Source organism: Phyllopteryx taeniolatus, chromosome 10 (genome assembly GCF_024500385.1).
Source record: "Phyllopteryx taeniolatus isolate TA_2022b chromosome 10, UOR_Ptae_1.2, whole genome shotgun sequence".
In the NCBI taxonomy this organism is placed as follows: domain Eukaryota; kingdom Metazoa; phylum Chordata; class Actinopteri; order Syngnathiformes; family Syngnathidae; genus Phyllopteryx; species Phyllopteryx taeniolatus.
This window is the reverse complement of record NC_084511.1, coordinates 27,612,587-27,639,853: the sequence shown is the minus strand read 5'-3', so window position 1 is coordinate 27,639,853 and position 27,267 is coordinate 27,612,587. Positions and strand designations below refer to the sequence as shown.

Here is a 27,267-nt window from a genome sequence, read left to right as displayed (position 1 = left end):
GTCTGACATAGTGCAATTGTGAAATTTGTCGTGTGGCATTACTTATTGCCTGTCTCAGACGTGCTGTCTGTTCCACACCGCCGACATGTTGTTTTTTTCTTTTTTCTTTTACATAACTTCATTGGCCGTCCGATATTTACAGTACTACGTCAAAAGACACTCGACAAGGCTAAAAATAAACTAGCTTTTGGATTCAAATATGCCGTGCAGGCGACGACGCGGAGTAAATGTATTTTGCGGAGGTCATTGATCGGATCGGCGAATTATGACGTTAAAGCCTGATTCTGATTCTGATCAGCCGATTCGCATAAAATGCTAAATATCGGCCAATACTGATCAGCCCGATAAAATCGGTGTAAAGTCGACACAATACTACACAAAAGATTGTTGCACATGACATGGCTACGAGAACAACATTTCCTCCACACACCCACGCTCGACAGGCAGCTATGCAATAGCATCACGCTTAGCCTGTACGAGGTTTTGTACTAAAGGAATACGTGATTCCAAATTGTCTTCCTATTTCAGCGACGTGCTACAGAGTATGAAAAAGTTTCTCATACACTATAATGAACAAATTTGTACAATAAATGCTTAATATATTTCGTATTAATTTTTTAGGTTTGTGACACCGTCCGTCATGGGCCGTGCAAGAGAAAGATTTGCCATCGCAAAGCATCTGATCAGTGCTACACTGAAGTGCACGCCCAGATTTCAGGAGTGCCACAGACAGTTCCCTGAAACAACACTGGACACCATCATGGAGAATCGAATCTCCAGCAATGATGAGTTCAGGAACTGCAGTGGTGCTGTGGCTCTGTAGCAGCTTTTCATGGAGAACAATCTTCAGGACATCTTCTCAGAAACGGTGGCTCCGCTGAAGATGCTCATCACAACTCCGATGACTACAGCTCAATCTGAGAAGTGTTTCTCAACACACAAGAGAATCAAGACATTCCTCAGGAACGCAGTGTCACAGGATCGTCTCAAAGCACTGACCATGCTCACTCTAAAAAGTACAAGAAAAAAATGAAGGCAAGCAAAATACCTTTAAAATCACATTTTTTTTCTCGATTTTCAAACGATTCCGTTTGACACGCTCTATGTTTGATCATCACAAAACAGAATAACACAATTCTAGTTCAGCTTCATAAATATCCATCCATCCATTTTCTGTACCGCTTTATGCTCACAAGGTTCGCGGGTGCGCGGGAGCCTATCCCAGCTATCTTCGGGCGAGAGGTGGGGTACACCCTGAACTGGTCGCCAGCCAATCGCAGGGCACATGTAAACAATCAACCATACGCGCACACATTCACACCTACGGGCAATTTAGAGCCTTCTATCAACCTACCATGCATGTTTTTGGGATGTGGGAGGAAACCGCAGTTCCCGAAGAAAACCCACGCAGGCACGGGGACAACATACAAACTCCACACAGGCGGGGCCGGGATTTGAACCCCGGTCCTCAGAACTGTGAGGCAGACGTGCCAACCAGTATTTCACCGTGCCGCAGCTTCAGAAATATATATCTTTTTTTAAAGAAAAAGGGGAGAATAAGGTCAGATGAATAATTCTTTTTTTTTGTATATATATATATATAATGACATTTACTTGTCATTATATATATGTCATATATATATATATATATATATATATATATATATATATATAATGACATATATATATATAAATGTATTTAAAAAAAACAGAAAAGGGGGAAAAAAGGCCAGCGGAATAAATCCAATCCCATTTTCCCGGCCTACATTTTCAAATGGGTCAATTAGACCTGCAATATAACAGGTGTGTTAAAACAAGAATTTGATCCAAAAGAAAAGCACAAAAATACAGACAGTAGAAGTGTATCAATATTTTTTGTACATAGAAAGGCAATTTCATAACTTGCCAATTTAACCTACAATATAAGAGTGTTACATGTTGTTGTTATTTTTTTTAAACAAAAGTCTCAGAAGATGTTGAGAAGTCTAGTCTACTACAGACTACAGTATGTTGTTTTTGTGTTGTGTTGCCAAACTGGTCAAACTACATCATGGAAGTTGCTGCATAAACAATACCCAACCAAACACAAATATGTGGTTACCAACCACAAGTGAGAAACTCAGAAGGCTTTTCCGTCAACACAACTTTTTTGTCCACTTCAAATCTGGTGACACCCTGAGACAAAGGCTGGTGTAGCCCAAAGACCGGACACCCCATACCCAGAAAAGCAAGATGGCGTATGCGGTCAAGTGCAGCGAGGAATGCACACATATCAACCAAGCAAACAACCAACAATTAACCTAACCCACCAACCATTCATCTAATCAACCAAGCAATCAAACACAAATTAATGTAACCAACTAATCAGCAACCATTAATCTAACCGACTAACCAACCAACCAAACCAACTGATCGTTCAATTAACCAACCAGATCAACCAACCAATCCTTAACCGTAACCTAACCAACTAATCAAACCAAACAGTCATTAACCAACCAATCATTAAGATATACTCAACCAAGTAACCAATCAGTAAGTAACCCGACAAACCAACCACTAACCTAGCCAACAAATTATTAACCCAAACCTGACCGATCACTCATCATGTATGTGTGCGCATGTGTGTGTGTGTGTCCCACTGCAGTCATCCCCACCTGCAGGCACTCCCCCTCCCCCTCGTCTTTCACGCTGTTTCCCCATCTTGCCTCCGTCCTCCTCCTCCCAAGTGATGCTGAGGCAAGCAGCTGACAGGAACACTTACAGCCTAATTACAAGTATGCGTGGCTGCACCATGATACACACACGTGTGCGCACACTCGCTCAAACAAGATTAATGATATGTTACAAGCTCGAATGCAGTAAGGTAGGACTGCATCACACTAAGAGCGGCTGCTAAAATTGTGGTTTCCTCAATGTTTAGCTACATTAGGGTTTCACAGTAGGGTTTCAAGCAAAGGTCTGGGCTTCAAACTAAAGGTTTTTTTTAAGTCGGGGTTAGGTTTTCAAGTCAGGGTTAGGGTTTTAAATTGGGTTTTGAGGCAGTGTTAGGGTTTCAAAGTAGGGCTTCAAGCCAAAGGTAGGATTTCAAAGTTGATGTTTTCAAATCAGGCTTAGGGTTTCAAAGTAGCGTTTCAAGTTAGGTTTGGGTTTTCAAGGCAAGGTTAGGATTTCAAAGTACGGTTTCAAGGCAGGGTTAGGGTTTAATAGAAAAGAAAAATAGGTGTTGATGTTATATTTATATATTATATTATAAGCAGTACAGAGAATGGATGAATGGATATTATTCAATTTATGTTTACAAATTAAAACTGTACTTGTAATCCGGTGTCAATGTTGCCACCATTCCTCCAGATGGCGGTAGCGAAGGCGCGAGGCCGTGCTGACGCGTTAGAAAAAAAACGAGAAGAAAAAACACAAACAAGCCCTCAGTTGAAAAATCCCTAGACACAAAACCAAGATGGCGGTGCAGGAGACAGCATCTCAACTCTCCATGGCTCTAAAAGTCCAAGAATACCCTACGCTCAAGGTAAACAAACGAGTTGCACCTAGCGACCGCTCGGCGCTTGGCACGACGTTGCCGCGGGGGGGGGGGAGACACGGCAGTTCCGGGCGAATTTGACACACTTCTTGACAGCGGCATGCTTATGCTAACGTTAGCCGAGATAGCTGAGCCAAGCCATTAAAAAGTCGTCTCTCTTCCCCGAACTGGGGCACAAAATGTCGGGATTTACCGTGACAAGCTTATTTGTCTGTTAGCTAAATTTTACAATGGTTGTTGTAAACTGACGTGTCAGTGTAACATGGCGTCCCCCCTTTCTTCAACATGGACGACGGAGTGGCATGTGTTTCTTGTCGTAAAATGGCGTCACATTGAAACGTTTTGACAGTCAGGTGGAACTCGAACCACAACTTGATTGAAGCATGTATACAAATCTGAGGCGAGGTCTGTCGGAATCACTAATGTTGGTCGGGTTAGGGGAGGGGGCTAGTGGGGCAATAGAGGGCCGGGTTAGGGGGGCTAGTGGGAGCCCTGTCCTCCGCGAATGTTCCCCACAAAATGGCCAGCCAAAGGAAATGAGAGCAGCCGCTCTTCTCTCTCACTGCGACACCTATGCCGGATTTCCTCCCCCATCATTATCATCATCATCCTCATCCTCGACCCCCACACACACACGTCTGGATCTCTCGTCGTGAGTAGCAATACATGAGCAATCTTATGCATCACATAGTAGGTCAGTCTTTGTATGTGTTATGTGGCAAGAGGGGTGGACGTACTGTCTCTGTGCTTCGATGCTGCAGTCAGGAGGGAATAGCAATGAAGGGATCCATTTTAAGACGAGAAGTGGCAGAAAATGGGGGCGATCGGGGGTCCACGTCTGCAGGCGTGTTGCAGGAAAAAGACATTGTCACAGTTGATAATCTGCATGGCTATGAATAGCCCCGCAAACTCCATTTGGAATGCAGTCGTTTTTATTTGTGACATTGTCACAGTCTCCCTGTTAGCATGCTGAATTGTGCATGAAGTCATTAAAATGGTCTAATGCTATTGCAGTGTTCCCCACTGCTATTCGCCGGATTAAAGATCAGAGTGGGATGCATGTGGAGGAGGTTAGGGACCAAACCAAACAGAATATCCGCAAGCAATTGTCACCCACCCAAAAAGGTTTATAATTGCCCATAGATGCTCCAAGCACTCCCCCCTCCCCAATTGGACAAGGCTATGGCCTTGCTAAATTCCCCCCCCCCCCCCCCCTTACGTCAACATTGTTTCTCATATGGCTGCAACGATTATTTGAATAACTTGAATAATTCATTTAGAAAAAAACATTTTCGTAGTGATCATTTTTCCACAGGGCTAATGTAACGGCAGACTCGCGTAGGAATTAGTTGGCGTGATGGTGCTGAGCCAGGCAGAAAGACTGTGTAAATGACAGAGAATGTCCAAAGTTTGGGATTTTAAACTTCACAAAAGAAGAGCAATTTGTCTACTGCAAACGTGAACTGGCTAAAACAACAGCACCGCTACACTAGTCGACGCAAATGCCTAATTTAATATGGCCTACCACAGCTAGTTCACTGAACGAAATTTCAGGAACTCCTTCAAATTTTGGGCAAACGTGAACTAAATGTTGTTTATTTCTGCCATTGAACCTTATTGAACATTGAACGTTATTATACTGACGTCTGTGAACAGTTTTTGAACGACAGGTCTTTCTGGGTTTGGTTTGGGACTTTGGGACGTCTGAACACATTGTAAAGAGCATTCATATGTCAGGGGATAAACACCGTATTTGGCAGCCGATTAAGTGCGGACGACATTCATGTTGACATTAAGTCACGTTGCGGCTGCGTAAGTGCGTGGGTAGTCCAGGGACACTCCGTGAACGGGAGTGAATGTGTTCTTTGGTTCTTTTGTAAATGTAATACATAATTGTGGATTCCAAGGAAAATAATTACTTGTATCCGAAGGCTTTAGTTAAAGCATTATGTGATCACACTATCATATGGCATTTATTTTGTTTTGTCATATAAGAATAAATATGATTAAATATTTTGTTAATATAGTCAGCCTTAGCTGCGAGGAATGCAAAGTGATCAAAGTGGAAGACTAAATGCGACTCTCACCTGGTTCCTGTCATGCTGTGGTGCGTGATTGTGTTTGCACAATAAGGAGTACAGTCATGTTTTTGTGTTTTAATTCCTCCTTCAAAAGAAGACAATTCAAGCAACAAGTTTTTCCTCAAGTTTTTGACACAAGAGGACAGGGGTGTCAAACTAATTTTTAAGTGATCTAGAAAATGGATGGATAATACCTTTTTCGTAGCATTTATTTTGACATATAAACCTGTGCAGAAGGACAGATATATTTAGTGAGATTAGGGGGGGGAAAAACAAGAAAACAATTTCCCCCAAAACTGTTGCGGTGTGGTCAACAGACAAGGAAGTAAACGCTGTCAATCTGTACTAATAGTTCTGATAATGAATTAGACCCCCAGCCCCTCCCATTGGAGTCACTGACATCAATGCAATACAACTCAAATGTGTTGCTCTTATAATGCCAAATTTGTTAAACAACCATATGTTTTTCACTTTTCTAACTAGACACTTAATGAATGGAAGCCGACTATACATTTGGCCTTTGAAACTGATAAGGGAAAATCTTCCCTTGGAAGGGAGTAGGCTAACTATACACCTGTCTCCTGTGCTCTGGAAAATATCAAGATTGCTAGTGAATGTGTTGCTTGTTTAGGTGTCTATGCTTTGTGTTCCTTTGGTATCATGGGTAGGGGGGAAGCCCCTTCCCAAGTCAAACTATTATAATGATACTGCCATGATATTGGGTTAGAGAAGGAGGAGATGCTTCACTGAATGCAGACTTGTTTCTCTCTCTTAAATAAGACTTTACACCCATTTTATCGGCCTTGTCGGTATCGGCCGATAATTAGCATTTTATCATGATCGGCTTTAATGTCATTCGCCGATCCGATCAATGACGTCGTTGATCGGTTCCTCAAAAGGCATTTACTCCGCATCGCCTTCGTGCACAGTATATTTTAATCCAAAAGCTAGTTTATTTTTAGCCTTGTCGCGTGTCTTTTGACTTAGTACTGTAAATATTGGACGGCCAATGAAGTTATTTAAAAAAAAAAAAAAAAAAAACTTCTCGGCGGTGTGGAACAGACAACACGTCTGAGACGGGCAACATGTAATGCCCGGATCAGACTACCAGACAAATTTGCTCTTTCACGATTGCACTGTCAGACTACTGCAATAAAATCTTGTATTCCGATACCACCATATCCCGTTTTTTACGATCATTGGGCTTTAGGTTGTCAACTCAAATGCGACCGGATACACTCGTTACCGTGGCGACGACAACAAGAGTGGAGCGCGCCAACTCAGGTATGTTCAGGTACTTTTAATACGATACGGCTCGCAACCAGGCAACAAAAACGTTATGTAGCCTAGCAAGCTAGTGCGACGGGAACGGTTGGACATGAACATGCCGGCGTTCTGTCGAATCATGCTCTAAAGTTTCAGTGTGGGTGAAGTCATTTAATTAAAAATAAAGTCATTTAATTACAGTTAGTTAAAACCCATTATTTCTGTCATGTAATGTTGGTTTGACCTGACTGATTAGAATACACGATCTGACGAGCAGTGATTTCCAATCTTTATAGAGCCAAGGAACATATTTTACAATTGAAAAATCTCATGGCACACCAACAAACAAAGATGTCAAAAAAAGTGAATGACTGTATTTATTTCCTGCCATCTAATAGAAGACCATTCATTTTATTTTGTCTGTCACTATGCCTCACTAGCATAAATAGAGAAAGAAAGATACATTATTTATTGTAAATATATTTTTTTTCCACGGTTGGCGACTGGTTAGAGCGTCTACCTCACAGTTCTGTGGACCGGGGTTCAATCCCCGGCCCTGCCTGTGTGGAGTTTTCATGTTCTCCCCGTGCCTGTGTGGGTTTTCTCCGGGCACTCCGGTTTCCTCCCACATCCCAAAATCAAGCATGGTAGGTTAATTGACAACTCTAAATTGCCCGTAGGTGTGAATGTGAGTGCGCATGGTTGTTTGTTTGTATGTGCCCATGCGATTGGCTGGCAACCAGTTCAGGGTGTAGCTCCTGCCCGATGATAGCTGGGATAGGCTCCAGCACGCCCGCGACCCTAGTGAGGAGAAGCGGCTCAGAAAATGGATGGATGGATATTTTTTTGGAGCAATTAAGTACACAAGTATATACAGTAAATGAACAGGTCATTTAAATAGACACATTCCTCCATCTGTACGTTGGGGTTCACCCTGGTGGACGAGAGGGTCGCCTCCCTCCGCCTTCATGTCGGGGGACGGGTCCTGACTGTTGTTTGTGCCTATGCACCAAACAGCAGTTCAGAGTACCCACCCTTTTTGGGGTCCTTAGAGGGGGTGCTGGAGAGGGCTCCCGCTGGGGACTCCATCGTTCTGCTGGGGGACTTTAATGCTCACGTGGGCAATGACAGTGAGACCTGGAAGTGCGTTATTGGGAGGAACGGCCCCCCCCCGATCAGAACTCGAGCGGTGTTCTGTTATTGGACTTCTGTGCTCACCACGGATTGTCCATAACGAACACCATGTTCAAGCATAAGGGTGTCCACACGTGGAATTGGCACCAGGACACCCTTGGTCGCCGTTCGATGATCGACTTTGTGGTCGTGTCATCGGGCTTGCGGCCGCATGTCTTGGACACTCGGGTGAAGAGAGGGGCGGAGCTGTCAACCGATCACCACCTGGTGTTGAGTTTGCTACGATGGTGGGGGAAGATGCAGGTCCGACGTGTCAGGCCCCAACATAATGTGAGGGTCTGCTGGGAACATCTGGCAGAATCCCCTGTCAGAAGGAGTTTCAACTCCCACCTCCGGCAGAACTTCACCCACGTCCTGGGGGAGGCGGGGGACATCGAGTCCGAGTGGCCCATGTTCCGTGCCTCTATTGCTGAGGTGGAGACCGGAGCTGTGGCCGTAAGGTAGTCGGTGCCTGTCGTGGCGGCAATCCCCAAACCCGTTGGTGGACACGAGCGGTGAGGGATGCCGTCAAGCTGAAGAAGGAGTCCTATCGGGCATCTTTGAGGCAGCTGATGGGTACCGGCTGGCCAAGCGGAATGCGGCTTTGGTGGTCGCTGAGGCAAAAACCCGGGCGTGGGTGGAGAACGACTTCCGGGCGGCTTCGAGGAAATTCTGGTCCACCATCCGGCGTCTCAGGAGGGGGAAGCAGTGCACCATCAACACTGTGTATAGTGGGGATGGGGCGCTGCTGACCTCGACTCGGGACGTTGTGAATCAGTGGGGAGAATGCTTCGAAGACCTCCTCAATTCCACCGACACGCCTTCCCTTGAGGAAGCAGAGTCTGGGTTCTCTTAGGCGGGCTCTCCTATCTCTGGGATTGAGGTCACCGAGGTGGTTAAAAAGCTCCTTGGTGGCAAGGCCCCGGGGGTGGATGAGATTCGACCGGAGTTCCTAAAGGCTCTGGATGTTGTTGGGCTGTCCTGGTTGACAAGCCTCTCCAACATCGTGTGGACATCGGGGACAGTGCCTCTGGATTGGCAGACTGGGGAGGTGGTCCCCCTTTTTATCAGAATCAGAATCATCTTTATTTGCCAAGTATGTCCAAAACACACAAGGAATTTGTCTCCGGTAGTTGGAGCCGCTCTAGTACAACAGACAGTCAATTTACAGAACACTTTGGAGACATAAAGACATTGACAAAAAACAACAACAAACAACAATTGTGCAAAAAGATGCAGAGTCCTCTAGCACTTAGAGCAGTTCGAATGGCTAATATCGCAATAGTCCGGTGCAATGACCATCGTGCAAAGGGCACTGAGACTTCAAGGAGTGTATGCGGTTTAAAGTGACGAGTAGTGCGATAATCTGGGACAATGGTTATGCAAATGTTACAGATACTCCTCAATCAGTGTGCAAATGGAGCAGATGCTACTCTGGCATGAGTGGCCACTATATGCAAATAGTGCAGCACGGCGAGACAACTACAGTGAGTGCAGGAGTAATACATAATTGGCCCCACAGAAAAGTGACAACGAACTCAAGTCAAAAAATTGCCAGCTTGTTGTAATGGAATTATAAGTTAGCTGTTTAAGAAGTTGATTGCAAGAGGGAAGAAGCTGTCGGAATGTCTACTAGTTCTAGTTTGCATTGATCGGTAGCGCCTACCTGAGGGAAGGAGCTGGAAGAGCTGGTGACCGGGGTGGGGAGGGTCCGAGAGGATTTTGCACGCCCTTGTCTTAGTTCTGGCAGCGTGCAAGTCCTCAAGGGTGGGTAGGTGGGTACCGACAATCCTTTCAGCAGTTTTGATTGTCCGTTGCAGTCGGAGTTTGTCCTTTTTTGTAGCAGCACCAAACCAGACTGTGATGGAAGAACACAGGGCTGATTCGATGACCGCTGTGTAGAACTGTCTCAGCAGCTCCGGTGGCAGGCCATGCTTTCTCAGAAGCCGCAGGAAGTACATCCTCTGCTGGGCCTTTTTGAGGACGGAGTTGATGTTGGTCGCCCACTTCAGGTCCTGGGAGATTGTAATTCCCAGGAACTTGAAGGTCTCGACGGTTGACACAAGGCAGCTGGACAACGTGAGGGGCAGCTGTGGCGAAGGATGCCTCCTGAAGTCCACGATCATCTCTACAGTCTTGAGCGTGTTCAGCTCCAGGTTGTGTCGGCCGCACCACAGCTCCAGCCGCTCCGCTTCCTGTCGATATGCAGACTCGTCACCGTCCTTGATGAGGCCGATGACAGTGGTGTCATCTGCAAACTTCAGGAGTTTGACAGTCGGGTTCGCTGAGGTGCAGTCGTTCGTGTAGAGAGAGAAGAGCAGCGGAGAGAGGACACAACCTTGGGGCGCCCCAGTGCTGATGCTGCGTGTGGATGAGGTGGCCTCCCCCAGCCTGACCTGCTGTGTCCTGCCCGTCAGAAAGCAGTAAATCCACTGGCAGATGGCAGGTGAGACGCTGAGCTGGAGAAGCTTGGGTGAAAGGAGTTCAGGGATGATGGTGTTGAACGCTGAGCTGAAGTCCACGAACAGGATCCTCGCGTAGGTCCCTGCACTGTCGAGGTGTTCTAGGATGAAGTGCAGTCCCATGTTGACTGCATCATCCGCAGATCTGTTCGCTTGGTAGGCAAACTGCAGGGGGTCCAGCAGGGGACCTGTGACACTCTTGAGGTGGTCCAGCACAAGACGTTCAAAGGACTTCATGACCACAGATGTCAAAGCGACAGGCCTGTAGTCATTCAGACCCGAGATTGCAGGTTTCTTGGGGACTGGGATGATGGTGGAGCGTTTGAAACAGGATCGAACTTCGCACATTTCCAGTGATCTGTTGAAGATATGAGTGAAGACTGGCGCGAGCTGGTCCGCGCAGACTTTGAGGCAGGATGGGGACACGTGGTCCGGGCCTGCCGCTTTGTTAATCTTTTGTTGTTTGAAGATGCGTCTCACATCCTGTTCATGGATGGTTAACACAGAGGTCAGAGGTGTGATTGTGGTCGCGGGTGCGGCCGGGTTGGTGTGTGGTGTGAAACTGTCCTTTTCAAATCTGCAGTAGAAGGTATTCAAGTCGTTGGCTAGTGTGCTATTGTTCTCAGCTTGGGGGGATCGTCGCTTGTAATTAGTCAGCGACTGGAATGCATGCCAGACTGATTTAGAGTCGTTTGCGCTAAACTGTTTTTCCAACTTTGCTGTATAGATCCTCTTTGCAATGTTAATTTCTTTGGTCAGCTGGTTTCTAGCTCGATTATACAGGGCCCTGTCCCCGCTCTGATATGCGTCCTCCTTAGCTTGGCGAAGCTGCTTAAGTGGGACCGGAGGGTGGGTTCCAACTACAGAGGGATCACACTCCTCAGCCTCCATGGTAAGGTCTATTCAGGGGTGCTGGAGAGGGGAAGTCTAATCTCAGATTCAGGAGGAGCAGTTTTCGTCCTGGCCGTGGAACAGTGGACCAGCTCTTCACCCTCGGCAGGGTCCTCAAGCGTGCATGGGAGTTCGCCCAAAAGCCTACATGTGTTTTGTGGACTTGGAGAAGGCGTTCGACCGTGTCCGTCGTGGAGTCCTGTGGTGGGTGCTTCGGGAGTATGGGGTACTGAACAACCTGATACGGGCTGTTCGGTCCCTGTACGACCATAGTCATAGTTTGGCCCGCATATCCGGCAGTAAGTCGGACTCGTTTCCGGTGAGGGTTGGACTCTGCCAAGGCTGCCCTTCGTCACAGATTCTGTTCATAACTTTTATGGACAGAGTTTCAAGGCGCAGTCGAGGCGTAGAGGGGGTCCGGTTTGGTGGCCTCAGAATTGCTGCTGCTCTTTTTGCAGATGATGTGGTTCTGTTGGCTTCATCAAACCGTGATCTCCAACTCTCACTGGAGCGGTTCGCAGCCGAGTGTGAAGTGGCTGGGATGAAAATCAGCACCTCCAAATCTGAGACTATGGTCCTCAGTCGGATAAGGGTGGTGTGCCCTCTCCGGGTCGGGGATGAGCTCCTGCCCCAAGTGGAGGAGTTCAAGTATCTTGGGGTCTTGTTCACGAGTGAGGGAAGAACGGAACGGGAGATCGACAGGAGGATCGCTACGGCGTCTGCAGTGATGCGGACTTTGTATCGATCCGTTGTGGTGAAGAAGGAGCTAAGCCGAAAGGCGAAGCTCTAGATTTACCGGTCGAGCTACGTTCCTACCCTCACTCGTGACCGAAAGAAAGAGATCCCGGACACAAGCGGCCGAAATGAGTTTCCTCCGCAAGGTGTCCGGGCTCTCCCTTAGAGATAGGGTGAGAAGCTCGGTCATCCGGGAGGGGCTCAGAGTAGAACCGCTGCTCCTTCGCATTGAGAGGAGCCAGATGAGGTGGCTCGGGCATCTGTTTAGTAGGCCTCCCGGACGCCTTCCCGGTGAGGTGTTCCGGGAACATCCCACCGGGAGGAGACCCCGGGGACGACCAAGGACGTTTTCCTTTCCTTCAATGTTGTTCAAAAGATGGTTTCTTTGCTTGCTGGTGTGAAATTACCGACTGACTCGAGTAAATAGATTTTTTTAGTCACAAAAACTTGTTAATGCTTTAAGTAGCATCTTAATTGCCATACAGGTGTAAGCACAAGATAACCACCATTTCATAAATGTAAACTAAAGCAAAACTACTGACCCTTTTGAAAGAAGCCCAAGGCCTGTAAGGAAGAAGGAGTCAAAAGATAGAAAACTGGTCAAATTGAACAGCCTTACTCAACACAACACATGCAGTACATTATATTTCTTTGTTACATGTTTTGAGCATCAAGATGCTTAAACGACTCCCAATTTGTCATGTGTCAGGTGCCCTACGAGACGCTGAACAAGCGCTTCCGAGCGGCCCAGAAGAACATCGACAGGGAGACGAGTCACGTGACCATGGTGGTGGCCGAGCTGGAGAAGACGCTCAGCAGCTTACCCGTGGTGGACTCGGTGGTGTCCCTGCTGGATGGCGTAGTGGAGAAGCTCAGCGCGCTGAAACGAAAGGTAACTTGCACATTTATTTGGACACAATATTAGTTGCCGGAAGTGGCAAAAGTACTCCTAGTAGTACTGATGCATGGGGGAAAAATGTACTCATTCAACTCCTTTGCTCACATAAAAGTAAAAAAGGACAGACTCTTGAACGTACTGCTTGGATACAAACGTAAAAATGAAGTTTGCTGTCAAATGTATACAGTATGTGTTTTGATAACTTGGCACAGTGGGGGAAAATTCAAAACCTCTCTGCATACAAAATAGTTATGCTTTCATTCACTTTTATGGTGCAAGTAATACAAAGGGCAAATATATATACCACAAATTTTACGTTGTCTTAAGTGAAGTGTATTTTATGAAATGAATGCAAACAAAGCATTTTCTGAACCTTTGTCTGATCCTCATGTCGTCAGTATGCTGTTTTTTTCCCCCCTTTGCGTTTTCTCAATTGTTATTATTCGTTGTCCGACTTTTGAAGAATTTTCAAGATGTATTGTGGGAATCTTGAAATAACCTGTACGCTACACATTCAAACACCTCTACAAAATAGCAAACTCACTATATCGTGGATCCGGAGTGTTTCTGAGCACAAGCAAAGCGATCCTTGACCCGGAAGGTAGAAAAGCGCTATACCAGTGAAAGCCTATTTACCATTTACAACCTCTCTTTACATCGTGTGGTCTTCCATGGAGGTTGGAAAAAAAAAATACAAATTTTATTATGACAAAGTACAGATATCTGTTTTCAAATATAGGGAGTCATTTGTAAATCAACCATGTAATGTTTTTTCACTCTTCTAACTAGACAATTTTGAATAGAAGCCTATATATCTGGCCTTCAAAACTGATCAGGAAACCTCTCCTTCCCTTGGAAAGAAGTAGGCAGCCTTGAAACATGTCTTCTATGCTCTGCAAAATATCCAGCTAATAGGTGCCTAGTGAATGCATTGCTTGTTAGGTGTCTATGCTTTGTGTTCTTTTGGTATTGCGGGGAGGAGGATGGCCCTTTCTCTGACTTGTTTCCTTCTCTTAGTAGTAAGATAAGACATTTCTCAGAGAAACGTGTCTGGGTACTTTATTTCTTCATCTCACGTGGACAAATTTCCACAACAGGAGTAAAAATAAAAAGTTGTCAGAAAAATAAATAGTGTTGCCTTGAATTAGCAGTTTGATTCGTTGAGTGACCACACTGGTAACTGAAATTACTGGTATCTCAAATCAACTCTCCCCATTGAAATAATTGTAAATGCCGTTAATGTTACAACCCTCCAAAAAAACTGATTTCTTTTTTGTTACGTTTTCAATTAAGAAATATAGCACTATATTGTAAAATATAAAACTAATCAAAGAGAATGTCAAGAAATAAACTAATTTTATGAAGCCTAATTAAGCCAAAAGTCACACACAACCAGTTGTACATACTATGGGTACGGAAAGTACTCAGACCCCCTTATGTTGTTCTTTTTTTATATTGCAGCCATTTGGTAAAATCATTTAAGTTCATTTTTTCCCACATTAATGTACACACAGCACCCCATATTGACAGGGGAAAAAAACTGAATTGTTGATTTTTATTTTTATTTTTTTATTTATTTAGAAAGAAAAAAACTGAAATATCACACAGCCAAAAGTATCCAGAGCCTTTGCTCAGTATTTAGTAGAAGCACACTTTTGAGCTAATACAGCCATGATTCTTTTTGGGAATGATGCAACAAGTTCTTCACACCTGGATTTGGGGATCCTCTGCCATTCCTCCTTGCAAATCCTCTCCAGTTCTGTCAGGTTGGATGGTGAACGCTGGTGGGCAGCCATTTTCTGGTCTTTCCAGAGATGCTCAATTGGGTTTAAGTCAGGGTTCTGTCTGGGCCATTCAAAAACAGTCACGGAGTTGTTCTGAAGCCGTTCTTTCTGTATTTTATCTGTGTGCTTAGGGTCATTGTCTTTTTTGAAGGTGAACCTTTGGCCCAGTCTGAGGTTCTATGCACTCTGGAGAAGGTTTTCGTCCAGGCTATCCCTGTACTTGGCCGCATTCATCTTTTCTTCGATTGCAACCCTGTCCCTGCAGCTGAAAAGCACCCCCCAGGATGATGCTGCCACCACCATGCTTCACTGTTGGGACTGTATTGGACAGGTGATGAGCAGTGTCTGGTTTTCTCCACACATGCCACTTAGAATTAAGGCCAACAATTTCTATCTTGGTCTCATCAGACCAGAGAATCTTATTTCTCACCATCTTGGAGTCCTTCAGGTGTTTTTTAGCCAACTCCATGTGGGCTTTCGTGTCTTGCACTGAGAAGAGGCTTCCGTCGGGCCACTCTGCCATAAAAGCCCCGAGGGGTGGTGGAGGGCTGCAGTGATGGTTGACTTTCTAGAACTTTCTTGACCTCTCTCAGCAAGGCTCTTCTCCCCCAATTGCTCGGTTTGGCCGGACGGCCAGCTCTAGGAAGGGGTCTGATTGTCCCAAACGTCTTCCATTCAAGGATTATGGAGGCCACTGTGCTCTTGAGAACCTTAAGTGCAGCAGGATGTTTTTCTCACCTTGGCCAGATCTGTGCCTTGCCACAATTCTGTCTCTGAGCTCTTCAGGCAGTTCCTTTGACCTCATGAATCTCATTTGCTCTGACATGCACTGTGAGCTGTAAGGTCTTAGATAGACAGGGGTGTGGCTTTCCTAATCAAACACAGCTGGACTCCAATGAAGGTATAGAACCATCTTAAGGACGAGCAGAAGAAATGGACAGCACCCGAGTTAAATGAGTGTCACAGCAAAGGGTCTGAATACTTATGGCTGTGTGATATTTCACTTTTTCTTTTTTAATAAATCGGCAAAAATTTCAACAATGACCTTTATTTCTGTCAATATGGGGTGCTGTGTGTACATTAATGAGGAAAAAATGAACTTAAATGATTTTAACAAATGGCTGCAATATAACAAAGAGTGAAAAATGTAAGGGGGTCCGCACCCACTGTGTGCTGTCTTTAAATGGTGTGGCCGAGTTAGTGCAGTCTTTAGCTGAGGTTACTTTCCAAAAACTTCACCTTTTTAATATCACAATTATTTTCACAATTCACTCATAAATCTAGATACCACTGTACTCGAGTACAGATACCTAAAATATCTACTAAAGTACAGCAACAAAGTATTTGTATTTTATTACTTCCCATCATTGTATATATATATATATATATATATATATATATTTTAGGCCGCTGAATCCATCCAGGCGGAGGACGAGAGCGCCAAGCTATGCAAGCGGCGCATCGAGCACCTGAAGGAGCATAGCAGCGACCAGCCGGCCTCGGTCAACCTGTGGAAGAAGAAGCGCATGGACCGCATGATGGTGGAGCACCTGCTGCGCTGCGGGTACTACAACACAGCCGTCAAGCTGGCTAGACAGAGCGGTATCGAGGTCAGCCATTTTGTTTTTAGCTTGCTAGTCTCGGTCTGTGCGTAATCGTCTTTTTTACTTCTCAGGATCTCGTTAACATTGAGATGTTCCTTACGGCGAAAGAGGTGGAAGAGTCCCTGGAAAGGCAGGAAACAGCCACCTGCTTAGCCTGGTGCCATGACAACAAGTCCCGCCTTCGTAAGATGAAGGTAGTCAGTCAGGCTGAGTCATATTATACTGTGTACAATACAATCATGTAATATAATAGAGGCATACACACATGGAGTCAAGTCAACATGCTTCAGAGAAAGCATATTAGCTTCCAGCGACGATCATTCTGTAATGAAAAGGGGAACGATGTCTTTAGTTCATCTTTTTATTGGCCCAGATTATGATTTTGAGTTAGGGTTTCAAGATAGCCTGGGTTTTAGCTTCAAACAAGCCTCAGGGAGACAAAAGGTAGGGTTCCAGGACAGGTTTAGGATTTCAAGCCTGTGTTTGAGTTTGAAATCAGGTTTTCTGGCCTTTTTTAGGGTTTCAAATGTCGGTTTAGGTTTCAAATTACGGTTTAAATCTTGTGTTAGGGTTTCCCCCCCCCCCCCCCCCCCACCACCAAATTCGGGGTTAGAATTAGTTCAAATGGGTTCTTGGCATCATTAAGCTCTTAAGACAGGGTTAGGGTTTTAAATTTGTGTTTTAAACAAGAGTTAGGGTTTCAAGACAGGGTTGGACTTTCAAAGTGGAGTTTCTGTCTATTATATGTACTCTATTTGACCACTAGGTGTCACTAATGTAACGTTGCTACAGTCATAATCGTTTTTTTTTGGGTGCAGAGTTGTCTGGAGTTCAGTCTGAGAATCCAGGAATTTATCGAGCTCATCCGACAGAACAAAAGAATGGACGCCGTCAGGTGTTTCAACACTCTAATGTTAATATTATTGAGTGGAAGTTACTTTGGACATTAACACCACATGCTAATTGTGTGCCAGACATGCAAGGAAACACTTCAGCCAAGCTGAAGGCGGGCAGTTGGACGAAGTCCGGCAGGTGATGGGCATGCTGGCCTTCCCCTCAGACACACACATCTCCCCTTACAAGGTAACACACTCACACACGATGGACAGAGGAGTCAGGTGACCAAGTCCAGGTTCCATGTGAGAATCTCGTCGCGTTTTCAGGATCTGTTAGATCCGGCCCGCTGGAAGATGCTGATCCAGCAGTTCCGTTACGACAACTACCGACTGCATCAGCTGGGCAACAACTCCGTGTTCACCATCACCCTGCAGGCCGGGCTGTCAGCCATCAAGACGCCGTATCCTTCCGCTGTTTAAGTCGGCTACGCGCATGCCGATTTAAACCCAATGTGATAAACCAGACACATGGCGAGGGAAAATATCAGCCATGTGTGTGCTTTTACTTCTCTCATAATGTATGGTTTACTGGGAATTATCGACAAACCACCCCCACGCATAACTACGTCTGTTGTAGTACCAAGATGAAACATCTTAAGGGTATCCAGACTGACTTAAAATACAAAGAAGAAAGAGTAATAATCATTTAGGGCTGTAACGGATAATTGAATAACGCTAATAATTGTGGTCAAGAATCATTCTTAACACACACCACAGGATAATCCTTTAAGACATCCGACAAGCGGGCCTTTGCTTTCTTTTATCGGGAGGGAGGGGAAATGCGTGGACCTAGCGTTAAATATTGCAACAGGTTTAACATTTAGCATTGACCGCACCGACCGTTTCCCAAGCAGATCGGGGAGTTAAAATCACTCAAACACATCCCACACTGCAGGATATAATCAGTAAGGATAATCTTCCAAAGACTTCCGATTATTGGGTCTTTGCTGACTTTGATCACGAGGGAGGCAGAATTCAAATTAGTTGCCGCCTGCTCGCTCACATGGCGCTGAATCATGTCCAAAGATGTGAAGGGCACCTTAACCACCCCTTCCAGTCAGTGCTACAAGGAGGACGGCACCTCCAAGAACCCCGACTGCCCCGTGTGCAGCAAGTCCCTAAACAAGCTAGCGCAGCCTCTGCCCATGGCCCACTGCGCCAACTCCAGACTCGTGTGCAAGATCTCCGGTGAAGTCATGAACGAGAACAACCCGCCCATGATGCTGCCCAACGGATACGTGTACGGCTATAACGTGAGTGCATACACACCTGGAACGTATTCAATAAAATATGCTACTTTCGATGTGTATAGAACATGAAATATGATGTACATATGGCACATTACAACTTTAGTTTACCATTAAATTTGAGGTGGTAAGTAAAGATGGTATATTGACAGTTGAGAAAAAAACGATCTATACTTTAGGCGTTAAAAGGGTCCCGTTTTTTCTTTTCTGTAGGAAATGGGTTCAAATGGATATTTGTGTATTTAAGGTTGCTGACCCCAGCTATAGACCTCAAATATGATGTTACAGGTACATGAAATATGTGACTATTGTACATTAGGGGAATGTTTACATTAAATGTGACTGGTGCATACAGGTGAATAGACATTAAATGAGGTGTAAATAACATTAACTATGAGATGGTTAGTAAATATGGTACACGAGAAGTGTGTAGACATGTCAGACATACAAAATAGAGATTTTGTAAATGGTGGTGATGTCACTATGGTACATTCCCCTTGCACTGTAAATTGTGCTAAATAAACTTTAAAAAACCCAGAGGTATATTAAAAATGTAAATATGGTACATTAGATTCAGATAAACATTGTAAATGTAGTACATTTGAGGTACAAAGATAAACATGTAACGGTCTGATTTTCTTTGTCTTTTATCTGGCAGTCCCTGCTGTCTATCCGCCAGGACGACAAAGTAGTTTGCCCCAGAACCAAAGAAGTCTTTAGCTTCTCTCAGGCTGAGAAGGTCTACATCATGTGAACATGTGCTGTAACGACAACACACCACAATATAAGCGCCAGAAGTCCCCCCCCCCCCCCCCCCCCCCCCCCCCCCACACACACACACACACATCATCCTTTGCCCCTCACATCCTCCTTTCCGATCATTAGGCAATTTCATCTCACTGACACCAGGATGCTTCCCTCAAGACTGGTGCCTGTAAAATTACATTGACAAACAACATGTCTGCCAGGTAGCAATGTATGTGTTTTCCTGCTGGAGGATTGATTATTTTACATTTTATGCTGCCTTTCAACCACCTGGTCCCCCCCAGCCCTCTCCTCAATGGCTTTAAAAGCCGCATCAAGACTGCTTTAGAGATGTACATAGTAGTTAGGCTTTGTTCATAGCGTCTGATGACTCATCATCGTGGGGGCAGGGGAAAAACGACTGAAAAGGTCTTTTCTCTCTCCATTGTCACTAAACCGCTTGTTAGTTTTCTATGGTCGCATACTAACTCTTGACGAGTGTCTTTGACGATGAGGCTGGTCTTCTGTTTTTTTTTTTTTTTTGGGCCTTGGGTGAGGTTTCATTTCATTCATTTTCACCTCGAGGCTTAACTCAATGGCACTTATGTGATATTGCACAAAACTACAGGTTGTCCATTTGTCTCTTTACAATTTACCAAATGTGTTACAAATAGCAAATGAAAAGACACGTGTAAAATATTACCACATTACATTTTTTTTTTCATACACCTATATATGGGCACCGTTTGTTTCCAAATTGTAAAGTGGGGAGTAAATTGTAAAGACACTTAGTGGACACCCTGTATTATGGTCAAAAGCTCGCCATCTCATTCACCCTTGGTGTGTTTTGACAGGCCCGTTCTTCCACAGCACACTCATACGGGACCTTGCCTTGTGTACTGGGAAGTATACAAGTGTCCCAACATATCTTGAACAAAGGACTTCTGGTCCAACCTGACTGACCGATTTAAGCAATAGTTCAGGTGTCCCAACACTTTTGGCCATATAATGTTTTTTTTTTTTTTTGTCATTTTTGAATGAAAAAGGACCATGTGAACAAATGAATTTCTTCCCCCCTCATAATTTAGACCGATGATGAATGTAAGCACAAAATCCAGCATGAAATTTAAATAATTTTGAAATCCCCACCACATAAACCTAAGCCATACTTTTAATTTTAAGTCTTCTGGCAAAAGGACTTTGGACAAACGAAAGGTTGCTGCTTTTGTGCCCCGTTTCATGACTCTGGACCGTCGTCGTCGTCTTGTGTGTTTCAGTTCTTAGACTTAGCTGAAGATGATTGTTTCATCGATATGCCTCATAAAGATTTTACCAGACATCTTTTGGGATTGGCTGCTTGCTTTGTTTCTTTTTCAAGTCTGTGTCTTGCGCGTCACTTAACTTTGTCCCTGTTCACATGGAAATGATGTCTTTTGTGTCTCACCTGAAACTTTTTTGATTGAGGGACAATCCAAGCCATAGAGATGCTAATAGTCTCAAACTGCATCATGCTAATAAAGTCAATTAAAGTAGCTTTTACATCGCATACCAAACTACTGTTGTGATGTTTTGAGGCTGCTGTGAATATGTGAACGAGTAGTTTGAACCAGGGGATCTCAAGCTTTTTGGAACCAGGTGAGAATTGTTTTTTCCAGGGACCTAACCATCAGCATAACGGCAGTTAAAATACACTGCTAGCCATATGCACCCAGAAATACCATAGGAATTATTATTTTTCTTTTTTTTTTTTTTACATTCCAACCTAAGTATACCTGTTCTGTTTAACAAAGTATCACATTCAATTGAATTCAATGTTTATACATTGTCACTAGCTGATGTGCACTGCTTCCAACTAAACTACAAAATGTTTTCAAGTTAGGGTTTAAACCAAGGCCAAAGTTTCAAATGAGGCCTTCAAGCCTGTGTTCAGGTTTCCAATAAGCATCGCAAAGAAGGGTGAAGTCCTATCTGTCAAACTCAGGCCCGGGGGCCAAATTTGGCCCACGATGTAATTATATTTGGCCCACAAGACCATATTAAATGTGTGTTAGAGCTGGCCCGCCAGTATAGTTAGGGTTTCAAACAAGCCTTGAGGTGTCAAATTTGGGTTACAAAGAAAGGGTAGAGTTCAAGCTATGGTTAGGGTTTCAAATCAGGGTTGTGAAAAAAGGTTATGCTTTCAAGCTGAGGTTAAGGTTCAAAATCAGGCCTTCAAACAATGGTTAGGGTTTTAAGCAAGCATTAGGGTGTGAAATTAAGGATTAAAGATTGGTTTTCGGTCAGTTTATTTTTAATTTGGTCATAAAGGCGATTCATTGAGGTCTTTCAACATTTTTCATGGTCGCGTTCCCTTTATGGAAGAAAAAAAAGTGGTGTGGCGTGAACCGGAAAAGAGGCGGTACCCAAATCCAAGTGAGTGTGGCGTCACACGGGTGCCTCGGTATAAATCTAACTGCGTCGCTTCTCTCGTCCACCATTTTGAGAGCTACCGCACTGAAATTTCAGTGATACCAGTAAACATGTCCGACCAGCTTTGCAAACTCTTTGTCGGCGGCCTAAACGTAGACACCGACGACGACGGCCTCCGAAAGCACTTCGAGCAGTACGGCTCGCTAAGCGACTGCGTGGTTGTGGTCAACAAGCAGCTCCAACGCTCTCGCTGCTTCGGCTTCGTCACCTACTCGACGCCGGAGGAGGCCGACGCCGTCATGGGCGCTAGGCCGCACACCGTCGACGGCAACACGGTCGAGGTGAAGCGGGCTATGTCGCGGGAAGACGCCAACAAACCCGAAGCGCTCGCCAAGGTGAAGAAAATCTTCGTGGGCGGTCTGAAGGACGACATCGAAGAGGACCACCTCAGCGAGTATTTCTCCCAGTATGGCCAAATCGAGAAGTCTGAGGTGATCTCCGAGAAGGAGACGGGGAAGAAGAGAGGCTTCGGCTTCGTCTATTTCACCGACCACGACTCCGCCGACAAGGCCGTCGTGATTAAGTTCCACACCATTAACGGGCACAAAGTGGAGGTGAAGAAAGCCCTCACCAAGCAGGAGATGCAGGCGGCCAACAGGGGCGGCATGGCTCCAAGAGGAAGGTCCGGCCGAAGCATGAGGGGCAATCAAAATGGCTACGGCGGCAGAGACTATGGCGGAAGCTACAGCTATGGAAATGGCGGCGGAGGCTACAACTGCGGCGGGGGCTACGGGGGATACGGCGGGGGCTATGGTGGCGGCTACGGCGACCAGAGCGGCGGCTATGGTGGCGGCAACGGCTACAGCGACTTCGGCAGCGGCTACGGCCAACATTCCTCCGGCTACGGTCCCATAAAGGGACACTTCGGCGGCCAGCGGAACCTGGCTCCCTACACTCGGGGAGGCGGTGGCGGCGGCTACCCCAGGGGGGGCTACGGGGGCTACTAGACCAGACGAGATGCCCCTTACCCAAACACCGAGAACATCGCCCACCAACTTTCCAGATTACACCTCCAGCCCCGGATTTGGACGTCAAAAGTCAAAAGTCGGTAACGGGGGTCGACCCCTACAAACAAAACGAAGACCTCAAAGCCCCCAAACAGGTAGGAAGGTCACTTCCCAAAAAGATCCAGATTAAAACAAACTAGGACACCTGAAAGAGAAAACAGTACAGATTAATAAACATGTTATGTACCACTTGCCCACGCGTGTAGTTGACGTTAAAACAATTAGACCCACTTGCGTTCACCCATTGTTAAAAACGTTGAATGTAGGCTTGTTTTTTTTTTTTTTTGATATGCTTATTTTAATATTTTAGATGTATCGTTTTGATTTCAGTGTACAAGCGTGAGGAAATTTTGATCTGTTGGTTTCTTTTTTCGTAGCTGTTGTCACGAGGCCATTTTGTGACTCCCACGTTTGCCCCAAGTTAAGATGGCGGGAGACTCACTGCTATTGTTCCCCCCTGCTTGTGCCCCAAAACCGACCACGCTTTTATTTTAGCTGTCGTATCGGCTATTTAGGGTCAATTTGTTATGTTCCCCCCCCCCCCCTCCTATTCAGCTTGCAGAGCAATATCCAAATGTATGCTGTGTATTTTCAATGTTAATGAGAAACTCATTCATTACTGTTTGAAGATACTTATTCTTCTGTATGTTCATTTTTAAATAAAAGGTTACACCACATAGCTTAGTTTTACTTTACTTATTGCTCAAGTTTATCCACAGGTCAGCTTTGTAGTTACACGAGGCCGCTTTTCCCAGTTTTAAAGTCAGGTGGGTGTATGTATATTTAAAAAAAAAAAAAAAAAAAAAAAAACTATGACACAAGTCTGCCCACAGCCAATGCATGTAGGCTATGTAGGGTTTGACCATGTTATTTAAGTGTGATATATGAACTCTCTCGCATATCTGACTATAATCTTATGTGGACGCATTTTTATCTTTTTTGCTCATTCCTGTTGATTATCCCTACATTTAGGTGTTCTTACTCGTATTCCAGTAGGCTATCCCAGCCAAAATAGCCGTAGCAGTTTGTTTGTAGGCTACGTCAGGACCCGGTTGATTACCTGGGGTCGGTTGTGATAGGAGTCTGAAATATCTCTTTAGGATATCCACATCCAGCCAACTAGGTATGTAAAATCAACCTGTCTTATCTCTGTGTTGGTCAACCATGTATGGAAGCATTTTATATTATCTTTAATCCGAGCTAATCCTTATGTAAAAAGCCATTGGGGCGGGTGGGGGGACTTAATTCGCTTCTAAATGACTTGGGAGGAGGGGAACCGAATGTTGTTCCACCATTTTTAATTAACTATGGCAACCAAGTGGTGGCTTTCTGGTGTCTCCTCCGACGAAATGTCAATTTGTGCACAATCTCACCCAATTTCTCTTTCATCCCACCCGCCCCCTCCCTTCAGGTTTCAATGGGAACCTGGGCTAAGGAGAAGTCGCCTCAAATGTGCTGGTGTGGGGACCGACTGGCAAGGTGCTTGGTGCGTTCTCTCTCCAGGTGAAGTCTCTTCTCCACTCGGGACTATTCAGTCTAAAAGTGGTGCTTTGAAGTTACCCCAAATGCAAAGTGGATCAAAGACATTTTTAATAAACTTTATTTTTAAATGGAAAAAATATAAATTAAGACATTGATGTGGCAATGCTGTATGTGTTTTGACTAAAATCTTTATTCATGTTGCCCCCCCCCCTCTTTTGCAGGATTGTGGCGCTGACATCCTTTCTGAATCCCTGTTTTGATACTGACTTTTTTTTAAATTTTATAAATAAAGTATTATCAATACAATATCCTTATGTCAATTATTTATATTGGGAGGGGTTTTGCTCTGTTGTTACCAGTGGTTCATGAAATGAGATGTTTTAAATCCATTTTTTCTTAGTTTCATAAGTGGCATCTTACAATATAAAACCTTAGTCCTTAGTCTTTGTATGTGTTAGTGTATTGCCATCCACAGACAGGGGGGGGGAAGAACATAATTAGGGAAATGAAATCTGGGAACAGTAGTTGCGTCAAAGTCCAGTTGCACCAGCTGTATGTAACGAGTTTCATTAAAGATCTAGGCTCAAGACTAAAACCAATGCTAAGAAAATAAGTGGTGAAACTGACCTAGACTGGACGGTTGGTTACTTTCAAATACCACTTTGATGCACGTGCAATATGAACGTCAATACTAAATGAGCATGAAATTAAATTCAACCATAAATTATTGCTATAGTTTACAAACACCAGATTTGTGTGGTGTAAACGTCCTCAAAGGTAATTTTAACACTTGCAACTCGTTTAGTAAAAAGCGAAAGTAGCACTTCGAAGACTCTTTCCCTCCTTGATTATAGAATTTCCGACGCCGAGCGAAGTAGCACTTAACCTGATTGGCCCGTCGGCGCGACCGGAGGCGGCGCCTGTTTTCAAGCTGACCAATCGGCGCCCGCAACGTTTTATGAAAGGCGGCGAGTCAAACGGTCCGCCCCGTCCGTCGCTCATTGAAGAAGGAGAGGGACGGTGTGTCGCACCTTCCTCAGCTCAAATCCAGTCATGTCGTCCAAACTTACCAAGCTTTTTGTCGGCGGCCTGAACGTGGAGACGACGGACGATGGCCTCCGCGGACATTTCCAGCAATTCGGCGCGCTTAACGACTGCGTGGTGGTCATAAACCAGGCGGTGGGCCGCTCCCGCTGCTTCGGCTTCATAACCTACGCGACGCCGGAGGAGGCCGACGCAGCAATGGCGTCCAAGCCACATGTCGTTGACGGCCGCAACGTGGAGCTCAAGTGGGCCGTGGCCCGGGAGGACGCCAGCAACCCGGACGTATCGTCCAACGTCAAGAAGATCTTCGTCGGCGGCGTCAAGGACCACCTGGAACCCGAGAACCTCAGCGACTACTTCTCCCAGTTCGGCGCGGTGGAGAAGGCCGAGATTATCACCGACAAGCTGACAGGCAGGAAGCGCGGCTTCGGCTTTGTCTTCTTCGAGGACGGCGAGTCGGCCTCCAAGGCGGCGCTCACCAAGTTCCACACTATCAGCGGCTCCAAGGTGGAGGTGAAGAAGGCCATGAGCAAGCAGGAGATGTCCGGCGGAGGCGGTGGCGGTAGAGGCGGCCGGGGTCGCGGTAGAAGCATGTCGAGTTACGGCGGAGGAAGAGGCGGAGGCGCCGGCGGCGGCTACGGGGCAGGCGGCTACGGGGCGAGCAGCTACGGGGCTGGAGGCTACGGGGCGGGCGGCTACGGTGCGGGAGGCTGCGGCGGTTACGGAGCCAGCGGCTACGCGAGTGGAGGCTACGGCGGCGGCGGCGGCTACGAAGAGTACGACAGCGGCATGGCTGGCGGGTATAGCAACGGGGACTTCGGGGAGGGCTACGGACAGCAGCACTCCAGCTACGGCGCCATGAAGGGGGGCAACTACTCTTCCTTCCGGAGCGCGGCCCCTTACAGCAGAGGCGGCTACGGTCGAGGCGGCTACGGAGGCGGCTATTAGTTCCCTCCAATTTTTTGATACGGCCACGGGAGGGGGGAGGGCGGCTGTCCGGGATTCCAGAGAACTTGAAAACACACAATCGGGAGGGGGGTCTCGTTGCTCTATTGAGGAAGGGAGAAGTGTCCACCATCCCCCCCCCCCCCCGTCGAATGAATGAATCACCCCCCTTTACACCCTCCATCTGTCCCTCTTATTCCTCCTTACGGACTCTACTACTACTACTACTTCAGAATTGTGAATTGTTGATGGGGGGGGGGGAAAAATGCCATTCGCTTTCTGCTTACGGACACTGTTGTCACTGCTTTTCTCGCGTCAATATTTTGTTTTTGTTTCGATCCTGAGTTTTCTCTCAGGGTTTGAAGTCAACTTGTTGGCGCGTGACAAAAAGCAGACGTTTTTTTTCCTTTTTTTTTTTTTTTTTTTTTTTGATTTGTTTGTTTAGATTAAAACTGGTTTGAAATCCTGTTCAGCACACCTACGTTCTGTTTTATTAAAGTTTTTAATGTTCAGAAAACAAACAATATGGTCTTTCTTTAAATGTTTTTCTTTTTACATGGTGCATTTCCATGAGTGCCACCCAGGGGGCAGCATCGGTTTCGTTGCCAGCCGCCATTTTGAGACAAGGTGGTGAATGTTGGTTTAACGCAAACCCTCCCAGCCAGTCTAAAATAGTCTTTTGGTGGGTACTGTTTTTTTTTTTTTATAAAATATTGTGTATTTTGCGTCCCTTCGTTTTCTCTCACTTTTGCATTAAAAGCAAGACATCTGGATGTTAGTCGAGTGGCCTCCCTCACACTAAAATCCTTTTGGTGGTTAATTTCCATGTAGGTGTTGCGGGTTTTTTTTTTTTTTTTTTTGTAATTTTCTTATGAGACAAGTGGGACAGTAAACCCTATAACCGGGTTGGTGCTTAGCTTGCTAAGGTTACTAGGTTGGTTTAGTTTGAGTTTGTAGCAAAATGCAGCCTCAATAAGAGGCTTTAATTGTCACTAAAAGAA

At 45.5% G+C, this 27,267-nt stretch overlaps 3 protein-coding genes across 3 annotated transcripts; all 3 read left to right on the top strand.

Annotated features, from left to right (window-relative positions):
- The first annotated feature begins 3,386 nt into the window (after positions 1–3,386).
- maea (macrophage erythroblast attacher, E3 ubiquitin ligase) lies at positions 3,387–20,660 on the top strand. Its single transcript, XM_061786901.1, has 9 exons — positions 3,387–3,526; positions 12,856–13,038; positions 16,235–16,438; positions 16,504–16,626; positions 17,251–17,327; positions 17,407–17,515; positions 17,596–17,729; positions 18,386–18,581; positions 19,234–20,660. Exons 1-9 carry the CDS (start codon positions 3,458–3,460, stop codon positions 19,327–19,329), a joined length of 1,191 nt encoding a protein of 396 aa, XP_061642885.1. The 5' UTR covers positions 3,387–3,457; the 3' UTR covers positions 19,330–20,660.
- A 1,098-nt stretch (positions 20,661–21,758) lies between these two features.
- On the top strand, positions 21,759–22,879 carry LOC133484408 (heterogeneous nuclear ribonucleoprotein A0-like). Its single transcript, XM_061786902.1, has one exon. The coding sequence runs from the start codon at positions 21,839–21,841 to the stop codon at positions 22,733–22,735; it is 897 nt and encodes a 298-aa protein (XP_061642886.1). The 5' UTR covers positions 21,759–21,838; the 3' UTR covers positions 22,736–22,879.
- Positions 22,880–25,096: 2,217 nt separating this feature from the next.
- On the top strand, positions 25,097–27,037 carry LOC133484409 (heterogeneous nuclear ribonucleoprotein A0-like). The gene has a single exon (XM_061786903.1). It carries the CDS (start codon positions 25,331–25,333, stop codon positions 26,267–26,269), a length of 939 nt encoding a protein of 312 aa, XP_061642887.1. The 5' UTR covers positions 25,097–25,330; the 3' UTR covers positions 26,270–27,037.
- The last annotated feature ends 230 nt before the right edge of the window (positions 27,038–27,267 follow it).